The following is a 19,712-nucleotide window of genomic DNA, read 5'->3' as shown; positions in this document are numbered from 1 at the left end:
TGTCCCCATGCTGTCCCTACCAGCCCCATACACCCCCCGGTCCCTCGCTGCCCCCCCATCCCGCCGCCCTCGTCAGGCCCCGCCCCCGCGGGGAGGGGGCGGGGCCCCGCGCGCTCCTCCCGCCGCGCGGCCGCAGCTCTCCGGTCCCGCGCGCTCCCGGGCCGGGAAGCGCCGCCGTTAGCGGGGGAGCCGGGCGGGCTGCGGGGTCTCCCCGGCGCGGGTGCGCGCGGGGGAGCCCTTCCGGCGCCGTAAAGCAGCAGGCGCGGCGCTCCGGGCCCGGACCCCGCTCCCCGGTGCCCGCCGGTGCCGGCGGAGCCCGCAGCCCCGCCATGGTGCTGGAGCGGCGCGGCGGCAGCCTGCTCGTGCGCCTGGGGCCCGCGCTGCAGGCCTCCCCGGAGCAGCTGCTGCGGCAGCGGCCGGGCCGCGACGGGCGCCCCGAGTACCTGATCCGCTGGAGGCTGCTCCGCAGCGCGGAGCGAGCGGCGGGCGGCGGCGGCCCCGGCGCGGAAGCGAAGGCCGAGAGCATCCTGATGTGGCTGTCGGCGGAGGAGGTCGGCGCCAGCTGCCCGGGGCTGCTGGGCGGCAGGGAGCCGCGCGGGCGGCGCGAGGCGGAGGAGGCGCCCGGGCCGCTGGCGGCCGCCGTCCCGCCGGGCGACGCGTCCTCGCTGGAGATGGAGGCCGACGTGCGGAGCCTGGTGCGGCGAGCGGCGCGGCAGCTGGCCGGGGCTCCCGGGGCTGCCGTCCTCAACACCGTCCACGTGCTGAGCGCGTACGCCAGCATCGGCGCGCTGGCGGGCGTCTTCAGGGAGACGGGAGCCCTCGACCTGCTCATGAGGATGCTGTGCCACGAGGAGCAGCGGATCCGCCGCGGCGCCGGCGAGATGCTGCGGGCTCTGGCTTCACACGATGCAGGTGGGGCCGCCGCTGGGCTGTCGAGCAGCGCCGGCCCTTGGGTGGGCCTGGGGCATCCAGGACGTAGAGCCTCTCGGGGCTGCCTGGCAGAAGGGGGAGAAGGAGCCTGAGCTCTGCGAGAGGCTGCCGTGGGCATGGTCCTCTGGGCCAGATTTGGGAGCTCTTTTCCCTAAAGAGTCCCCGAGCTGGGATGCTGAGGAGCTGTTTGGACGTGGCTTCCTGCTCCCAGGAGAGTGGCAGCGCATCAGGATGTCCCTGTTTTTCTTTCCTGGGCCCCATTCCAGAGTTGCTTACATGGAGTTGCTGGGTTTTGGGTGGAATCTCAGAGCTTTAGAGGTTAAAAAAAAAAAAAAAAAAAGCAGTGTTATTTAGCAGATAGCTAAACATTGCTAATGCAAATCAATGGGTCAAACCACAGTTCTAGATGGCACAGAGCAGCAAAGTCATTTTACAGAGTCTCAGTAGGGTTGAGGTTAGCAGGGCCCTCTGGAGAGCATCAAGTCCAGCTCTGCTGCCCAAGCAGCATCACCTGAAGCAAGATGCCCAGGTCCTTGTTTTTATTTTTATTTTTTTAATTTCTCCAAGAATAGGTAGATTTTAAATATCTCACCTGCAGGGAGCCGGGCCTATGTGCTGCTGTCCCTGAGCCAGCAGGATGGCATCGAGCAGCACATGGGCTTTGAGAGCCGCTACACCTTGCTGGAGCTGTTTGCTGAGACCATGTCCTCTGAAGAGCACTGCATGTCCTTTGAAGGGATTCACCTCCCGCAGGTGGCTGTCAGCCTGTCAGTCCAGAGCTGAGGGTTTGGGGGTCAGGAGGGCAGGGAGCCGGGGCTCTTGTCCTCCTTGCTGGTGACGGAGAGGAAGGAAGGGTGTTTGGGGATGGCCATCTGCGCAGGGCTGGGTGTCGGGTGGCTGCGCAAGGAGCTGGGCCTGGCGTGAGGCTGAGGGCTGCTGGGGAGCTCCTGAGCAAGGGGCTGGTGGGGAGCAGCCCTGAGCAGGGAGGTGGGGATGGGCTGAGGGCTCTGTGCTGCTGCTGCGGGTCCAGGGGCGTCCCAGGACCCTGCATGGGGACGAGGCAGTGACTCGGAGCAAGCCGGAGGCTCGGTAGCAGCTGGGGATCTGAGCGCGGTGCCTCTGGCAGGTCCCCGGGAAGCTGCTGTTCGCGCTGGTGAAGCGCTACCTGCGCGTCACATCCCTCGTGGACGAGCTCGGCAGCGGTGCGGAGCAGGGAGAGGAGCGTCAGGACGGCGCCGAGCCCGGCTCGCGGCGTGGGGAGAGGAGCCGCGTGAAGCAGGAGTTTGAGCTCAGCATGGCAATGGCGAGCCTCATCGTGGAGCTGGTGCGCGTCATGGGCTGGGAGCAACAGCAGCAGCCGGAGCTGCCGCCCTCGCAGGGGACACGGCCGCGTGCCGCCCGCTCCATCTTCCAGCCCAGGGCCCCGGCCTGTCCTGCTGCTCAGGCAGCCCCGGCTCCCCCGCCAAAACTGCCCCGTGCCTTCAAGACGCGCTCGGCCTTCCCGAGCCGCAGCAGCTACGTGGAGTACGTGCAGGCCAACCTGTCGCGCGGCATGCGGGTCCGTATGCTGGAGGACTATGAGCAGGTCAGCGCTGGCGACGAGGGCGACTTCCGCCAGAGCAACGAGGGCACCCCCCCGGCGCAGGTACCCCGCGGCGGGCGCTCCCGGGTCACGCTCCGGGCGCCCGGCTGCGGAGGCTGGAGCTTGCTGAGGCGCGTGCCGGGCTCCCCGCTGCAGGTGTACTGGCAAGCCCTGGGCTGCACCTACTGGGTTCACTGGCACATGCTGGAGATCGTTGGCCCCACGGGGCTGGAGGAGCACAAGGTGCAGGAGCCAGTGGCTGCCCTGGTGCACAAGTGCAAGCTGAGCACAGGTGAGCGTTCCCAGTGGCACACGGGAATACTCCAGGGCTCTCCGACTGCTGTAGGCTGGCACCACAGGTCCTGCCGGCATTCAGTGACCTAGTAGGTGTCCCTGGCACCTGTGATGGCACTAGAAAGCTTTCAAGGGACCTGGCACAGCTGATGGCCTTCTCCCTGCCTTGGCTGTCCCGCAGTTTCACGGCCACTCGTCTCCAAGCCCTCTGCGGGGCTGCACTCCCTGCCCTACATCCGGGAGCAGCCGGGGGACTGCGCAGAGACTCTGAGCCGGGCCGAGTGGTGGGAGCTGCTCTTCTTCGTGAGGAAGCTGGAAGTGCAGGAGCAGGACGAGATCTCCCGTCTCGTTGAGCAGGAGCAGCCGGAGCAGGTACAGGAGAGAGCCGTGGAGCGGGAGACGGGAGGCAGGGAGCAAGGGGGGACACCGGGGAAGGCAGCGGCACGCGAGCAGCAGCGCGCAGGAGGGCTGAGCGGGCAGCCTGAGCCAGGCAGGAACCGGCCTGGACTAGGAGAGCGAGTGGGGGTGCCCGGGGCACGGAGCGAGGGGACGGCTGAGGAGCAGGAGAGGAAAGGCGGCCACCGTCCCCCTGCCACCAGAGCGATGAAATGGCCTGTGCAGGAGGCGCCGTGTGAGGGGCCCTGGGGTGACGCTGCTGGTGGTGGGTGCGGGAGGGAGGGCAGAGCTGCTGCTGGTCGCGTGGGCTGGGGCTGGGGAGGCCGGGGCTGGAGCTCCTGCGCGCCCTGCGGACAGCCCAGCCCTGGCTTCGGCTCTGGCCGCCGTCATGGGCACGGGTTTGGGGGTGTCTGCAGGGGGCTAACTCGGCCCCGTGCGCCCAGCTATCGGGGCTGGGTGAAGAAGGCCTGATCCAGCTGTCGGTGCCCGTGGCGCTGGCGCAGAAGGTGCTGCGGGCGCTGGAGCGGCGGTGCCGGGGCAGCGCCCTGAGCCAGCTCCGCGCCTCCCGCGTCTACGCCAAGTGTCTGCTGGGCCGCGGGGCTGCGCGGGACGGCGGCGGGAGCCCCGCAGGGCCCTCGCAGGGCGGCGAGAGCAGCAGCCCCGAGGCCGCGGTGATGGCGGAGGGAGAGCGTCCTGCAGCGGCGCTGCCGCCCCAAGCCCCTGTCACGGCGGCCAAGGCGGAGTCGCAGCTGTTCAGCGAGCTCTGCCGCAGGGAAGGGCTGCTTTTTCCCGAGGTGACAGAGGAGCAGAGCAAACGTGAGTGCCTGCGGGGCCTGGGCTGGCCCAGGGGGTGCGGGAGGGCCCTTTTGGCCGAGGGCCCCGTTGCCCGGCTGGAGGGAGCCGGCTGGCGGGCTCAGGGGCCCTGGGCAGGGTGGTGTGCGGGGCCGGGGATGCTGCTGGGCCCTGTCACGATGCCGACGGCCGCCTCTGCCTCTGTCCTGCCTCCCAGTGCTGGGCATGGCCAAGGTGGGCAGCAAGAGGGGCTCCCTGGCGAAGCTCGTGGAGGTGGCAGACGCGATGCGGAGGAGCAGCTCTGAGGAGGGCCTGTGTTTAGCCGGGCTCCAGCACATGCTGCAGCTGCTGGAGGAGGAGGCCGGGCTCGAGCGGCACGTCGGCAAAGGCCCGGGCGGGCCGGGCGCCCGGTGAGCAGCGTGAGCTGCGGCGGTGCCGCCCGGCTGTGGCTGGCGGGTCCCCACCACTGCCTGCAGAGGGGCTGCGTCCCCGACGAGGGGACAAGCGGCGGAGCTGGCGGCGCGCGGTGCCGGGAGCGGAGGCGTGAAGGCTGCGGCGCGGGCGCCGGGGAGGAGGCGGGTGCTGCGCGTGCGGGGCCTGGGCGGGCGCCTTCCTGGCGGTGCCCAGAGACCCTTGGGCAGGGAGGAGGCGGGCGGCAGGGCCTGGGGCACCCGCGGCAGCGCCGGCAGCGCCGCTGAGGTGCCCTTCCCCGCGCAGGGAGAAGGTGCTGCCGGTGGTCGTGGAGCTGCTGGGCGCGGGGCTGGTGCAGGCGGCGCTGACGCTGCGGCTGCTGGCCGCGCTCATGGCCCAGTGCGACTGGCGCGTGCCCTTCGCCACGGAAGGCGGGGTGCAGGCCGTGCTGGCCTGCATGCGGCAGCACGCCGCCTCCGCCGCGGTGCAGCAGGCCGGGCTGGCGGTGAGCGCGGCGCAGCCGGGCAGGGCCGGGCTCCGGGGGCCGCCGCCGCCGCCCCCGTGACCGCCGGCGCCTCGCAGGCCCTGCGGGTGCTGGTGGGAGCTGGCAGCGGGGAGCCGGGAGACGCTGCGGGGAAGCCCTCGGCCCTGAGCCGCGCCGACGCGCAGGTCATGCGGGAGATCTTCGCCAGCATCGGCTCTGCCTCCGGCGTGGGCCCGGCAAGCCTGCTGGGCACCGTCGTCACCGCCACGAGCGCCATGCGGAGCCTCGCGGGGTAGGCAGGGGAGGCCGGCGGAGGCGCGGGGCGGCCGCGCGTCCCGGCCATGTGAGGAGGACGGTGCCAGCACCGCTGTCCCTGCAGGGGCTCCGCGGGCCTGTGCAGCGGCCTGCTGGTGCTGAACATGCTGCTCGAGGGGCACCGGGGCCTGGCGGAGCAGCTGGCGGGCTGCGCTCTCGTCCCGCTGCTGCGGAGCTGCTGGCTCGAGGCGCCGAGCCTGGGCTGCCCCAGCAGGACGCTGGCCCTGAGCGCCATCAACCGCCTGGCAGAGCACGAGGTGCCCCTGGGCACGGAGCCGGCAGGTACCGTGGCACCGCGCTGGCATCAGCGCAGGGCGGGCGCTGCGCCCTGGGCAAGGGCCCTGCGCCTGCTGCCCCCGAGCGCCAGCCCCACGCATTCCCTGTGCCCGGGCAGGCGCGGAGGCGGCGCTGGAGCTGGGGGACGAGGACGTGCGGACGCTGGTGGGCGGCCTGGGGGAGGGCGGCCTCTGCAGGGAGGCGCTGGTGGCCCTGGAGCGGCACCTCTGCCGCCTGGGCCGCGTCCCCACGGGCCCGACGGCCGCGCTGCTGCGGGACCGCGAGTGCTTCGCGCTGCTGCTGCGCGGGCTCCGGCTGCTGGCCGCGGAGAGGGCCGCGAGCCTCAGCGCGCTCAGGTGGGTCCCGAGGCGGCTCCGCGCGCTGCTGCGGCCGTGCTGGAGCCTGCGGCTCCGCAGCACCTGCTGGCGGTGCGGCAGTGCCAGGGCACCGGAGCGCGGGCGAGTGGGTGCTGGGCAGGGCTGCCACGGCGCGTGTGCGGGCGCTGGTGGGGACTGCCCTCTGGGGACACTGCAGCCTGCGTGCGAGTGCTCGTAGGCGCGATGGGTCGGGGGCAGCCCCTGTTTGCGCCTCCGTGAGGTGCCAGCCCTCTTGGGGGAGCAGGGCCGGGGCTTCCCCAGCCCGTGCCTGCCGCCTCAGCGACCTCCTGCCTCCTGCAGGATCCTCAACAAGTTTCTGGACGGGTACCAGGAGGACCTGCTGCCCTGGCATGAGTGCGTTGAGCCGTGCCTGTCCTCCATGAGCGCCCACAGCAACGACCAGGAGGTGAGTGGCCCCTGGGCATCGGCACCAGGCTCTGCCGGCTGCGCGGCAGCCGCTGGGGCCGCTCTGTGCCCGCGCCAGCCCCTGCCCTGCCATGGCAGCCCCGCTGGGACGCGGCCGCGGCCGTGTCCCCTGCCTGGTGCCCCACATGGTGCCTGACGTGGCTCCCGCAGGCGCCTCCGCGGCCTCAGGGCCCTCGCGTGCTCCTGGCGGCTGCCCGGCTGCTCACGGCCCCTTCCCCGGCAGGTGGCCCAGGAGGCCGTGGGCTTCCTGCACCGCCTGGCCAGCGCCAGCAAGGACTGCGCGGTGGCCATGTGCTGCGCGGGCGCCCCCGAGGCTCTGGGCAAAGCCCTGGACAGGCACGGTGCGGCTCTGCCCTTGGCACCAGCCCTGCGCGACCTGCTGAGCCGCTGCGAGCAGCACGCGAGCCTCTACCGGAGGCTGACGAGCAGCATCTTGGCCGGCTGCATCCAGGTGGGGCTGAGGAGCGCGGGACGGCCCTGGCCTCAGGGCCCCCGGGTGTCCTGGGCCCAGCGGGGCCTCCTGCCCCTGCCCACCCTGGGAGGGCCCAGGGTGCCCAGTAAGAGCCTGTCCCACAGCTGGTCCTGGGGCAGATTGAGGAGCATCGCCGGAGCCTGCAGCCCATCAGCATCCCCTTCCTCGATGTCTTTCTGCGCAACCTGTGCCGAGGTGAGCGTGCCCGGGGGCAGGGGCTCTGGCACTTGTTGCCATATGGCAGCTGGCGGCTCGGTGGCTTCTCCGCGCAGGCTCCAGCGTGGAGGTGAAGGAGGACAAGTGCTGGGAGAAGGTGCAGGTCTCTTCCAATCCGCACCGTGCCAGCAAGCTCACGGATGGCAACCCCAAGAGCTACTGGGAGTCCAGCGGCAGCACTGGCTCCCACTCCATCACTGTCCACATGCAGTGCGGTGTGGTGATCAGGTGGGGCTTGTGCTGGGGCACCCTGGGGCAGGGAAGGCCGGGGGCCTGTGCAAGCCCTGCCAGAGCCCCCACGGGGCGAGCTGGTCGCGCGCTGACGTAGCCGCCCCGCCGCAGGGAGATGAGCATGCTGGTGGCCAGTGAGGACTCCAGCTACATGCCCGCCCGCGTGGTGGTGCTGGGGGGAGAGAGCCCCACGGCCATCACCACGGTGCTCAACGCGGTGAGTTGGCTTCGCGCTCCCCGGCGCACGGCCCTGGGCGCAGGTGCCGGCCACCCTGCGGCTGTGCCGAGGGCAGGGGGGTGACGGAGGTGGTGGTCCCACGTGTGGGGAGCGTGTGCGTGGCTGGTGCTGGCGCTCGGCAGTGCTGAGGGCTCGCGGCTGCTGAGGGCTTCTGCCTGCCCGCAGGTGACCGTCCTGCCCTCGGACAGCAGAGTGACGCTGCTGCAGAACATGACCCGCTTCTGGCCGGTCGTCCAGATCAGAGTGAAGCGGTGCCAGCAGGTAGAGCAGCTGGGGCAGACCCGGTGCGTGAGGTTGACTGTGGGCCCCCGGGTCCCATGCAAGGAGCTGCGGTCCGTGCTCTCCCCAGGGCGGCATCGACACGCGTGTGCGAGGCATCGAGGTGCTGGGCCCCAGGCCCACGTTCTGGCCCGTCTTCAAGGAGCAGCTGTGTCGGCGGACGTTCCTCTTCTGCAGCGTGCGGGCCCACGCGTGGTGCCAGGAGATGTGCCGGGAGCGGGGGCGCCTGCTGCAGCTCTTTGGCAGGTGAGCTCTCCCCGGCAGCCCCGCGCCGCGCCTGGTGCGCGAGGGCTGCGCGGTGCCGGCAGCCCCAGGGAGCGGGACGGGCTGCAGGGTTGGGCTTGCGGGCACAGCGACTGTACGTGCACGGCGGGTTGTCCTGCCGGGGCCAGCACGTCAGCGAGGTCCAGGAATGATCTCCTGGCCAGGGCCTCCAGCCCCACGGCTTCTCACAGGGACTGTGAGCAGAGCCACGAGGGCCTGGAGTGTGAGGGGGCCTGTCTGGGGCACGAGAGGGCCCTGTGTCCTCGTGTGCGGGGAGCTACAGCCCTGTCCTGGCTGGCACAGGGCAGGAGGTGGCTGCTGTGCCCCTCGGCCGAGGACCCCGTTGGCCGTCAGCGCGTGCCTGGCCCTGCTGTGCCCTGTGTGGTCGCTGTTGCAGGCTGAGCCGGGCCCTGTGGCACGAACAGGCCTTCGCCGAGCGCTTCCTTCCCGACGACGAGGCGGCCCAGGCCTTGGGCAGGACCTACTGGGAGGCCTCGGTGACTCCCTTGGTGCAGAGCATCACTAGCCCAGGTAGCCTGCGCTCCCCCGCGCCCTCCCTGCCCGGCAGCAGCCCAGGACAAGTGGCCTCTGAGCCTCTGGCCTTGCAGACCCCAGTGGCAGCAGCGCTCTGTCCTGGCTGCTGAGTGAGTACGTGGAGAGCGGGGAGGTGCCGCACGGGGCCCCGCGCTGCAGCGCTGCCTTCCGCTCCCACGTGCGGCGCCTGACCCAGCTGCTGGTGCACGTGGAGCCGAGCGGCGCAGAGCTGGAGGAGGCCCGAGCTGCGGGCAGCGATGGTGAGAGGGGGGCTCTGCCCTCGTGGTGCCTGAGGGGCTGCGCTGGATCCCCCCAGGCCTGGCTGCGCTTTGGGACAGCCCCTGGGAGGCTCTGGGGAGAGTCCCGAGCCCGAGGAGGTCTCTGGGGGTGGCTGTGCCCTGGTGGCTGCGCCCCCTCTTCCCCAAGGCCTCGCAGGAGGAGGGGAGGCTGCGGTGGTTGGTGTGGGGCCGGCGTGTGGAGCCCCGCTGAGCCCCGGGCTTGTCCCCTGGCAGGTGGGAAGGAGGAGAAGAACAAGCAGGTGCCAGCTGGGACAGCAGCGGTGGTGACGGAGAGGCCGAGCGGCCTGTGGGGCATCTTGCAGTGCTGGCGTGGGGTGGTGCAGCAGCAGGTAGGGGCAGGAGGGGCAGTGGGAGCCTGCCCTGGGGCTGGGCTGGCCTTGACTGTGGTAGGGGTGGAGGAGCAGGGGACACTCAGTGCTGCTGCCCTCCCACTCTGGGCTGCCTCCCCTTATGCCAGGTTTGACGCCTGGCACTTGTCAGCCCACAGCGGGGGCAGTTCTGGAGGTTGGCTGCTGGGTGGCTGCTGCATTCTGACTGGGCAGTGTCTGTGTTTCTCTGTCCTGCTCCTGCCCAGCTCCGGGCTGCGCTCCTGTCCCTCGGCAGCTGGTGGTAGCCTGGGGCTCATGGAGAGGCTGCAGTGGGGACAGCCGGAGCCTCGTGGGGTCGGTGTGGCCAGTTGTGGCCAGGCCCCGGAGCTCCTCGCCGCCGGCTCACCCGTTTCCCGTGCCCGCAGGTGCAGCAGTTCCTCGACGCGGCGTGGCAGGCGCCGGACATCGTGGAGAGATACTGCGGGCTGTACTGGCGCCTGCGCAGCGCCGCGGCGGAGCTCTTCGGGCAGCAGGCTGCCTTTGCGCTGGCCCTGGCGCAGGGCTTCGCGGGTGCCTTGCTGCACCTCTCCTTCCCGGCTGCCCTGCACGTGAGTCTCAGGAGGGCCGGGGAGCCGGGCCCCAGCGCGGGCGCCCGGGCCAGTCCAGGCTGTGGTGGCTCTCTGGGCCCACAGCCTCGGGGCACTTCAGGCTGCCTCTGTCGTCCCCGTTGCAGTGCGCCCGCCCGGGCCCGCAGCCCCGCAGCAGCCCTCGGTGCAGCCAGTGCCCATTGTGGTCTGTCATGCTGCGCGGCTGCAGCCTGCCCGGGGCTGCTGCTGGGGACACCCACAGCCCCTGCCCAGGGATGCCCTTGGGGACGCCCTGTCGCAGCCCCTGCTCGGGGCTTTGGGGCTCTGTCGCAGCTCAGGGCTGTTGCCCCTGCTCAGCTGTGCCCTGCGAGCCCCTCCACAGCCATCCCTATCCCTGTGCAGGTGAGCGAGCGCTTTGCCCGCTATCTCGACAGGCAGATACGGGAGCTGCGTGAGGGCACGGGCAGCACGGGGCCGTTGCGGCGGCTCCTGGAGCCCTTTGTCATCCTCTGCGGGCTGGAGCTCACCCATTCCTTTGAGCACTTCTACCGGTGAGGGGGCCACGTGTGCGGGTGACTCGAGGGTGGACAGGCCAGCTCTGGCAGCTGGCGGGGGGCTGAGGCCGTGGGGCTGGAGCAGGGCTGAGGCCGGCCCTGTGCTGACGTTGGTGGCCATGGCAGGTACTACCTGGGGGACCGTCTCCTGGCGCAGGGGCCCTCGTGGCTGGAAGAGGCCGTCGTGGAGCAACTCGGGTTTTGCTTCCCCAGTCGCTTCCCCCAGCAGATGCTGAGCAACGTGGCTGAGGCAGAGGAGCTCCAGCAGCAGTTTCGCCTCTTCCAGCTGCAGGAGCAGGACAAGCAGCTGCTGGAGCTGGGCACAGGCCTGGAGAGTCCCGTGGACGAGGTGAGTGGCCCAGTGCGTCGGGGAGGCCCCCTGTTGCTGTTGGGGGTGCCAGGCCTTGTCCTGAGCCCCCCTTGTGCGTGTGTGCCCAGGCGCTGGGAGAGGCGCCCCTGGCGCAGGCGCCAGAGGTGAAGGTGCTGGTGCTGTCCCCGCGCTGCTGGCCCGTCTCCCCCTTCTGCTACCTGGATGAGCCCAGCAGATTTTTCTCGGAAGTCCTCAGCTCCTCCCTGGCCGAGTTTGGCCGAGTTTGGCAGCAGAGTGAGCGTGGGGACGCGGGCAGCGCCGGCCCTCGCCGGGCAGAGGCGGCAGGAGGCCTGGGCTCCGGCGGAGCCCCCGGCTGCTGCGCTGAACCCGTCTCTCCGGCAGGCCGGAGCCAGCTGGGCTGGGAGTGCACGAAGCCCCGGCGGCTGCAGTGGACGTGGCTGGGCCACGCGGAGCTGCACTTTGGCGACTGCGTCCTGCACGTGTCCACGCTGCAGATGTACGTTCTGCTGCACTTCAACGGTGCCGAGGTAGGAGCGGGGCTGTGCTGGGCCGAGGGCTGGAGCTGGGCCGCGGCAGGGCCCTGACCCGCCTGCTGTGGGGGCTCCAGCAGCATTTGTGGCCAGGCCCCCTTGCTGGCGCGGAGCTTGTGGCTGAACATTGCTCTCCCGCTGCCCTCCTGGCAGGAGGTGGCCGTGGATGCTCTGCTGCAGGCCACCGGGCTCCCCGCTGAGCTGGTGCACCAGGCCCTGGACCCGCTGACCTGCGACGAGGGCGTCCTGGTGCAGAGCTGCGCGCGGGGCGGTGAGCGTGGGGCTGGCCCGCGGGGCGGTGCGAGTGCCGGCAGGTCAGAGTGCCCCGCGGTGCCGGGGGAGGATGGCTGCTGTTCAGGGAGGGGACAGGGCGGCCTGTCTGTGCCAGTGCCACGAGGGGCGGCTGGGCCCGGGGCTGTAGCCTGGGCTCTGCGTGCGGGGCTGCAGCTTGGGGCTCGGGGCCGGGCTGAGTGTGGGGTCCTGGGCCCTCGGGCACGGTCAGGGCTCAAGCACGGTGGGAGCGGGGCTGGCGGGACGTGCGGCTGGGCACGGGGCTGTGCGTGGGCCGGGATGGGGGCGACGCGGATGGAAGCAGCAGGGGAAGGCCCGGAGCGGGGGCCGGGGTCGCTGGCCCCGTGCGTGTTCTGGGGTTCCCGTGGGGCCCAGCTCCGGGCCGGGCTGAGCCTGGGCTGGCTGCTGCCTCCAGGCGCTCTGCGGCTGAACCGAGCGGCCCTGGCTCGCGCCGCGGGCCGACGCCTGAGGCTGCTGCCCCGGCAGACGCATCTCAGGGCAGAGACGGCCACCGCCGGCGCCGCCTTCGAGAGGAAGAGGAACGTTCTCTGCTGCCTCATCACTCGCGTCCTCAAGGCGGAGAAGCAGCTCCACGTTGACAACTTGGTGTTCAGGGTACCGAGGGCAGGAGCGTGGGGGAGGCAGAGAGGGGCCACGCGGGCGCCGTGCGGCAGCGTAACGCAGGCTTTGTCACCGCCGCAGGTGATCGACGCCTGTCAGAAGGGCGGCTTTGGCCCGGGCCTGCAGTTCCTGAGCTTCTGCTGCCACAGCGTGGACGTGCTGTCCTGCGTCCTCCGCCTGCTGAGCCAGGGCTATCTGCGGCGCCAGCCAGGGAGGCCCCAGATCCTGGAGTTCGTCTCTCCAGAGGCCCCGTCCCCGCCGCAGCCTGTGGTTGCCTTCCAGACTGTAGAGATCAAGACAGGCGTCCGCCCACCTTGTGCCCCCACCAGACAGACTTTCTCCACGTTCAGGTAGACCAGGGCTGGGCTCCGCCAGGTGGACACAGCCTCGGCCCAGCGAGCCCCTTCCTGTGGACTGCAGATGTTTATTTTAAATAAATGAGCCCAGTCTTATGTAGTCCTGTCCCATTATGGCTGAGAGGGGATCTAACCAGTGCCTGTAAGTACCTCAAGGGAGGCAGTGAGGAGAATGGTGCTGGCCTCTTTTCAGTGGTGGCCACTGACAGAACTAGAGGAAATGGCTGGAGACTGAAACACCGAAAGTTCCACCGAAACTTAAGGAAAAATTTCTTAACAGTGAGGGTGACAGAGCAATGGAACAGGCTGCCCAGAGAGGTTGTGGAGTCTCCTTCTTTGGAGATCTTCAAAACCCGCTTAGACGTGCTCTAGGTGACCCTGCGTGTGCAGGGGGGTTAGACTAGATGACCTCGAGAGGTCCCTTCCACCCCCTAAGCATTCTGTGTTTCTATGATTGTTCACAGCGGTGTCAGAGGCAAGAGGAGAAGCAGGGGACCTGCTCCCCTTCCCTGCCATGCAACCGCAGGAGGCCTCAGCCTCTGGCTCCCCAGCCCTGGAAGGGCGCACACAGCTGTAGTAATGGTACCAGCATTAATTTATTAAAATTAATCCAGAAAAGTAACCGTACAATAAGTTTAAAAAAAATAGAATCTTGTAAAAAAAAAAAAAAAAGAAAAGAAAAAAAAAAAAGTGCCCCCATGCTGTCCCCCCACATGGCCCTGGCAGCCTGAGCCCCCCCCCTGCGGCAGCTCTGGAGCCAAGGCCAGGGCTCAGCCCCACCAGGGCATGGCTGCTCCAGGGCCATGCGAAGCGACGCCAGGGGAGCTGCCTGGTGGCCGGGGCGCAGGGAGGGCCACGCTTGGTGGCACCGGCTGTGGGCCCGGCTCCGTGTCCGTCCTCTAGCCCCCCGCCCCGGAGCAATCCGTTTGGCTCCAGGACTGGGGAAGCGGGCTGAGCCCAGCCCAGCTGGGGCCCTGGCCAGCCACAGAGCTTGCCCTGCCGGTGCCACAAGGGTGAGGGTGGCCCTGAGCCCTTTCCAAGTCCCTCCAAAGGGTGCCAGCCCTTGCCGGGGGCTGTGGGTGGGGGTCAAGGGAGCGAGGGGCCATGGCGCCCTGGCTGCTGCTGGAGGGGACCCAGCCCTGCTCGCACTGGCCTCACCTCTGTGGGTTTTGCTCCAGGGGCAGCAGGGCAGGAAGTATCTCCCTCTGCAGAGGGGGCAGGGGATGGGCTGCAGCCCCCAGCAGTGCTGCCCAGCAGAAGAGAGGGGATCCCGTCCATCTCTCCCGCTCCTCCTGTAACCCTCTGCCGTAAGCCTCACACGTTCTTTGAGTAGCCAAAGATGCCCACAGGGAGGTACTTGACGTGCGTTGGCCACTGTGCCGCCAGCTGGAAAAACTTGACATCATTCCACTCCACCCCATCTATGGAGACTAAAAGGACATGACATGGTCAGGAACAGCTCCAGGGCCCAGCCTGTGCTGTCCCGTCTGGCCCCTGTGGCCCCTAGGGCTGGTTCCTCCTCTACTTACCTCGCAACATGGTGTTCTGGTGCTTGGCTGTGCAGATGAGGCGTGTGATCCCTTCGATGACTTGGCTTTTGGGCTCCAGGTCCTTCTCCTTTGGTTTCTTGCTCAGGAACATCACTGAGGGGAGCAAGAGCAGACTGAGCAAGGCTGAGATATCCCCACCCAAGCCCTAGAGAGGAGTTGCCACCCCGGGGTTGGTCCTCAGCTCTGGCCTATCCTGAGTTCTCCAGCCCTTTTTGCACCAGACCACAGCCCCAGGACTGCAGAGTGTCCAGGAGGTGGGTTTGGGGTGGTGGTAGTGGTTACCTTTCTTGTTCTTCTCCTTGGTGACCACAGTCATGGCCATGGTGCTGGGTGGCAGCAGCTCCCCGGTGCTGGGGATGCGGCTGACCTGGAGTGAGCGGAAGTTGCTCTTGAGGGTGTTCTTGATGCCCGTCTCCCGCTTCTCGCCCTCCTTTTTCCTGTCTGCCCCTTGTGTCGTCCAGTAGTCCACTTGCAGTCCCATCACCTCCACGCTGGGGCTCAGGGACCTGTGTGAGACAGGCAGCAGCGTGCAGCATGTGGGCACAGGGGTCTCATCTTTGCTTCTCTCCTTTCCTGCACCCTGCCACAGGCAGCCCTGGGAGGGGACCCCAAACCGCAGGGCCCACCTCACCCGGCACCCCAGTCTGAACAGGCTCCCTTACCCAGCACCCGAGAGGCCGCTGCTGACAGAGGGCGAGGGCGGCGGGGTGCCCACGGTCTCCTTGCCGTAGGGGACCGCTCCACCAGCGGCGGGCGCCGAGCTCAGCAGGGAGGGGGTGCAGATCGTGGCGTCGTCCGAATCCACTGAGGAGGAAGAGCCAGGGCTCAGTGGCACTCCGGCAAGGCGGGGGGCCCTCCTGGGTGCCCCCTGCGCGAGCCGCGCGCCCGCCCGGACTCACCGGAGGCGCTGAAGGACTGCTCCACCAGGCCCACCTTCACCACCTGCAGCGAGGGACACGTCGGGCACTGCCCCCAGCCTGGCCCAGTGGCACCCCCTCCCCTGCCCTGCTGTCCCCCAGCACCCACTGGCCGCCCCGCACACTCACCCCCACAAAGGGCACAAACTTCTGGCACGAGTCCTCGTCGGGGCTGCGGAAGGAGCAAAGGTCGGTTGGGTGCCAGGAGCATCGCCGTGCCCTCCGGCCGCCGTGTGCACCCCGCTCCTCTGCTCTCCCTCCCGCGGGGCCTCCCCGTCCCCGACATGGCAGCACAGGGCACACCACACACGGAGGCAAGGAGCTGCCCCCTCCCCGGTGCTGGGAGAGGGCTCGCATGCAGGAGCACAGCCCGGCCCCGTTGCGGGGCCGCGGCTCCTCCGCACAGCGAGACGGGTGGACGGACGCACACTGGGTGAGGGTGGGCACGGGGGGAGCGGGGGGCCAGGCAGCGGCACAGCAAGCACAAGCCAATACCTGATATAAAAATCAAAATACAGACTTCTCTTCCTTGGGTGCCAGAAACCAAGAGAAGGGAGACGTGAGAGCGCAGCTGGAACACGTGTCCCCCGCCACCCCGCACCCCGAGCCCCCTTGCCACCCCTGGCACAGTGCCCAGCCCGGCCCAGGCGCTCGGTCCCTGCCAGAGGGGCTGCAAGCACCAAGCTGCTGGTGACCACAGTCTGCGGGATGGAGGAGAAGGGGGGCACGGGGCCTTGCTTGTCCTGTTGCTCTGCAACACCCCCCAGGGTGAGCTGGGAGAGGCCCCCAGCCCCGCTCACCTCTTCTGCTTGTATGTCAGCATGGCCTCGGAGATGGGCAGCTGGTGCGAGAGGCTGGCCCCGGCGATGAACTGGGCGACGCGGCCGGCGATGTCCACCGTGTCTGCGGGCACGGGGGCGGTGAGGAGCCTGCCCGCAGCCCGGCTCCCCCCGGGCGCTGCCGGCCCCGGCCTGCCCAGCTCCGCACCTGCGCTGGGCGGCTCGGCCCGGCTGAAGAGCTCCCGCCACGCCGTGTCCAGGAAGAGGGTGCTGTACTTGTTATCTACCGAAGCCAGGTACTTGGCCAGAGGGTGAGAGCCTGCAGGTGAGAAGGGCCACGTTGGCTCGCGCTCAGGCAGCCCAGGGCAGCGAGGGGGGACAACGCTGGCTCGTGGCGGGGCTCACCCAGGGGCACAAGGAGGAAGCGGAGGTAGTTGAGCCAGTCGGGTGTCTTGCTGGCCAGCTGCTCCACAAAGAAGCGGAGGACGACACTCAGGTAGCTCTGGTCCCCTGCCACGACTACCTTCACTGGGGGAGGCATGTGGGAGTTACAGTTACAGCTGCAAAAGGGAGAGAGAGAGGGAGGAAAAAGCAAGAACGGGAGGAGGACAGAAAGAGAACAAGAGAGCCCGAGGGGCTCGCCATGGTGGCCCACGTGCTGGGAGCCCAAGAGTTGCACACAGCAGCTCTCCTGCTGCCCACTTGCAGCTTGCTGTGCACCATGGTGGCCCCACTCGGTCCAGAGAGCTCCTGCCTTCCCTTCCTCTCAGCACTGTACCCCCAGGCCTCAGGGTCCTGGTCAGGATCACCCCCGTCCCCAGCCCTTCCCTGCAAGCACAAGACCCTGCCAGGCTGGGCCCGAGCCGTACTCACTATCGCTGGATGCGGGCAACGGTGGTGTTGAAGGCTGCCTGGATGTCTGCCACGGAGCAGGTTGCGATGACCAGCTGCTTGTGGGCCTGGAGCTGCTCGCTCACGTACTGCCAAGACGGAGCGCGGCGCTGAGCGGGGCCGCGCGGCCAGCGCCAGCCCCCGCGTACCGCGGTCCTGCAGCTCGGGCACAGGCTCCGCCACCGCTCGCAGGGGAGCCTCTGCTTCTGCCCCAACCCCTGCCTTGCTTTTCCAGAACTGCCTCTGGATGGCAAGCCGGGGGGCGCGGGGGGTCTCACCAGTGCCGTTTGCACACTTGCACACACACATCCACGGTCATGCTCACGCAGCAGCCAGCTCCTCCGTGCATGGGGGATGCAGGGGCATGCTGCGGTTTTGGCTGTCCCCACATGCCATTGGGCAGCTGACAACCCTGCCAGTGCTCGAGGGGATAGGCTGACTGCGCACTCCCAGAGTGGCACCTCTTCTGCTTCCTAAGGCTTGCCACCAGCAACGGGAGTCCTGGGCCTCTGTCAGGGCATCCCACACAGCCCTGACCAATGCAGCCAGGGGCACCCAGCACCAAGGGTACATGCTGCGTTTTGCTAGCTGGCTCTCTGGGACTGCTGGGGGCATTCTCCCAGGAGAATGAAGCAGTGGTGGTGTGTGGCAGCCTCCCCTCACAAGTCCTTACAGAGAGGGAACCTGTACTGGGGTTCTCTTACCCCTAGACCCCTGTGCCCACTCACCTGCCCTTGCCACTCAGCGACGTTCACCAGCACGATGCTCTCCGGGAGCTGCTCATCTGAAACCAGGATCTGGTTCAGCTGATCATAAACAGACTTGCGGGGCACCTATGACACCGCCACCATGGTGAGCCCTGGCAGGCTGCCCTGGCCACTGCGGCCAGCTGCAAGGCCTGGGGGAGCTGCAAGGGAGCCAAGACGGCCGCCAGGGCCTGACCTGGGTGCTGTGCCACGAGTCAGGGGAGCTCTCACTGTCCAGGCTGCTGGTGCGGCCGCCCTGTCCCTTTGAACTCTGCCGGTCTTTCACAGAGGTGCTGCGGGGCCGCCACAGCTGCTTGCTCTCCGTTTTGCTGCAAGGGAGAACGAGGAGAGGTGACACTGTGCAGGAGGGCAGCCCATCCCCGCCAGGCCCCATGTCCCCACCAAGGCAGCTGCCCTGAAAGCAGGAGTCCCCTCACCTGGGTGACATGGCACCGGGCAGCTCAGCTTTGGCGCCAGGGCCCAGCCTGTCCATGCTGCCCTCGCGTGCAGCGGCTTCCGGGGGTGCCAGCCGGGGACACGGCTCCTCCGTGACCAGCTCCTGGGGGTCGCACACAGCCACGTCACACAGGGTGATCCCGCTCGTCCAGGTCCCGAAGCCTTGCTGGGAGCTGAGGCCACAGGGCCTCCAGCAGGCACGTCCTGCCCCCAGCCCTGCCCCGCTCCCTCCAACCCCACGCCAGGACTCACCACCGCGGGGACCTCCATTCCCGGCTCCTCCTGCACTCGCAGAGCTCCTGGCTTCCACTTGTCCGCCTCGCCCTGGGGGACAGCGAGCGGGGTGAGAGCGGGACAAGCTGCCCCAAGCAGGGTGGCTGCCAGTGACCCGCACCCTCCAAGGAACCCGGCGCAGCCTCGCGGCTGCCCCCCTGACACTGGCCCCGGAGGAGGCCCCCTTGCCTTGTCAAGAAGGCCATCGCTACCTGCCTGCCTGCGCTGGGAGAAAGAAGAGGAAAGAACGGAAGGAGCAGCCCCAGGCCAGCACTGCTAAGAGGCCTGGACACGGGGCAAGGCTGCAGGCACTTTGGGGATGCTGGGCTGGATGGGGTGGGAAGGGGCCGAGAGGCGGCGGTGCTGGTGTAACTCACAGGGCTGCCCGAATCTCGCTCCTGCCCTTTCTGGCTGTGCAGACTGCCGATCTCAGTCTGGGAACCAGAATGAGAGACTCCCTCAAAGAAACGCCTGCAGAGAAACAGACAGACGGACGGACGGACAGACAGATGGGAGAGAAAAAGGCAGGAATAAGAGAGGAACAAAGTCACCGGGATTTCCCAAGTGAAGAGCCCCACAGAGAGGCCCTCCCCTGCAGCCCCCATAGGGGCATGGGGACGGACACCCACGTGTCCAAGTGACCCACAGCCCGGCAGGTGCCTCCTGCCAGGCTGCCAGCCCCACGCACCATGGCTGCCACAGCGGTACGAGCTGCAGGATGAGGTCACGCTGCCCAACGACAACTCAGGCAGTGACCCAGGGGAGCCCCAGAGCCAGCAGCACCTTCCCTCACAGGTTACCCCTTGCCATGCGGAACGGGCTGAGGAGGCGCCGTGCCCATCGCGCTGGGGCTCCGTCCGCGCTAACGCCACGACTCGGACACGCTGCTGGGCCTCTCTGCCCCCGCCGTGGCACCACGGCCTCGCAGACCTCCGCTGCAGCCCCCTCTCCTCCTGCACAGAGGTCCTGCCACCTCCCCTGCTCAGCACAGGGACCCTCTCGGGGCAGCAGGTCCCCCAAGAAGCCCTGAACACTCTGTGGGGGGCAACCAAGCAGACTGTATGAGGAGGGGCTGCAGCAGCTCTGCAACCTGCGGCTTCCCTGAGCTGCGCTTCACCCCCAGAAAAATGTTCTCCCACACTGCTTGGTGTGTAGATGGGCTTCCTGGCTTGTAGCTTTCTCAGGCCACAGATGTGGGTAACGGAGCAGCTCTTCTACTAGGACACTCTGGCACAGCTTCCATTCTTTTCTATTTTCTTCATCTCTGCATATTTTCAGCTTTCTGCAGGATGTCTACAGACTTCTGGAAATCTTAGCTGTGCCTCTTAGTTTCTTTGTAACGTATTTCCTCATCTGTACAGCATGCTGTGCCACGAGGCATAATGGTGCTTTGCTCTTATTGCTCCTAGGAGGATGTTTCATCTCAGTAAATGATGGTCTCCACTGCAGAGCAGCTCTTCAGCAGCAACATTTATCTGACGTCTGGGGCGAGTTTTTCCCCTTGTTGACTCCATAACCAGCCACTTCAGGATGTTTTTATTTACCAAAACTACACATGTAGCACAAGCCTCGTGCCCTAAGACTACATTTTCCCCAGGTCACATGAGGACAACTGAGGTCTCCTGTCCTTACTGTGTTTCTGCTCTCTCTGCCTCTTCAATCTCCATTAGAGCATCCCAGGCACTGTACGAGTCACCACCTCGTAC

General features: G+C 68.2%; 2 protein-coding genes across 3 annotated transcripts in view; one reads left to right on the top strand and one right to left on the bottom strand.

Annotated features, from left to right (window-relative positions):
- Positions 1–329: 329 nt before the first annotated feature.
- Positions 330–12,494, top strand: LOC148593374 (cullin-9-like). Its single transcript, XM_088531244.1, has 29 exons — positions 330–912; positions 1,529–1,683; positions 2,057–2,575; positions 2,669–2,804; positions 2,988–3,178; positions 3,646–4,101; positions 4,133–4,404; positions 4,712–4,910; positions 4,988–5,181; positions 5,269–5,486; positions 5,599–5,836; positions 6,158–6,263; positions 6,507–6,734; positions 6,860–6,950; positions 7,028–7,199; positions 7,314–7,419; positions 7,606–7,701; positions 7,790–7,965; positions 8,381–8,514; positions 8,592–8,777; positions 9,030–9,145; positions 9,550–9,732; positions 10,114–10,262; positions 10,392–10,614; positions 10,704–10,869; positions 10,978–11,123; positions 11,280–11,397; positions 11,833–12,032; positions 12,120–12,494. The coding sequence occupies exons 1-29, from the start codon at positions 330–332 to the stop codon at positions 12,390–12,392; spliced, it is 6,030 nt and encodes a 2,009-aa protein (XP_088387370.1). The 3' UTR covers positions 12,393–12,494.
- Positions 12,495–13,696: 1,202 nt separating this feature from the next.
- The window catches only part of LOC104578185 (phosphofurin acidic cluster sorting protein 1-like), a 44,255-nt gene continuing 38,239 nt past the window's right edge, over positions 13,697–19,712 (bottom strand). Inside the window, exons 10-25 of one of the 2 annotated variants that reach the window (XM_088531266.1) lie at positions 18,384–18,477; positions 17,986–18,057; positions 17,715–17,836; positions 17,474–17,606; positions 17,260–17,364; positions 16,514–16,620; positions 16,046–16,200; positions 15,849–15,959; positions 15,662–15,764; positions 15,357–15,389; positions 14,991–15,033; positions 14,844–14,886; positions 14,607–14,748; positions 14,227–14,450; positions 13,924–14,037; positions 13,697–13,824 (exon numbers count right to left, since the gene is read on the bottom strand). In XM_088531266.1, the coding sequence (XP_088387392.1) occupies positions 13,709–13,824; positions 13,924–14,037; positions 14,227–14,450; positions 14,607–14,748; positions 14,844–14,886; positions 14,991–15,033; positions 15,357–15,389; positions 15,662–15,764; positions 15,849–15,959; positions 16,046–16,200; positions 16,514–16,620; positions 17,260–17,364; positions 17,474–17,606; positions 17,715–17,836; positions 17,986–18,057; positions 18,384–18,477 (1,717 nt within the window). In that variant the 3' untranslated portion in view covers positions 13,697–13,708. The remainder of the gene's footprint in view (positions 13,825–13,923; positions 14,038–14,226; positions 14,451–14,606; positions 14,749–14,843; positions 14,887–14,990; positions 15,034–15,356; positions 15,390–15,661; positions 15,765–15,848; positions 15,960–16,045; positions 16,201–16,513; positions 16,621–17,259; positions 17,365–17,473; positions 17,607–17,714; positions 17,837–17,985; positions 18,058–18,383; positions 18,478–19,712) is intronic. The other variant, XM_088531267.1, reaches the window with a different exon arrangement.

Source organism: Tinamus guttatus, unplaced genomic scaffold (genome assembly GCF_059628265.1).
Source record: "Tinamus guttatus ecotype Peru unplaced genomic scaffold, ASM5962826v1 Tinamus_guttatus_pri_ptg000403l, whole genome shotgun sequence".
In the NCBI taxonomy this organism is placed as follows: domain Eukaryota; kingdom Metazoa; phylum Chordata; class Aves; order Tinamiformes; family Tinamidae; genus Tinamus; species Tinamus guttatus.
This window is presented reverse-complemented; position numbering and strand designations above follow the sequence as displayed.

Excerpts from the sequence above, each read along its gene's own strand:
- LOC148593374 (XM_088531244.1), top strand. The coding sequence starts at position 330 with ATGGTGCTGGAGCGGCGCGGCGGCAGCCTGCTCGTGCGCCTGGGGCCC. Across the intron at positions 9,733-10,113 it reads CCTTCCCGGCTGCCCTGCAC|GTGAGCGAGCGCTTTGCCCG; the intron begins GTGAGTCTCAGG and ends ATCCCTGTGCAG. Across the intron at positions 10,263-10,391 it reads TCCTTTGAGCACTTCTACCG|GTACTACCTGGGGGACCGTC; the intron begins GTGAGGGGGCCA and ends TGGCCATGGCAG.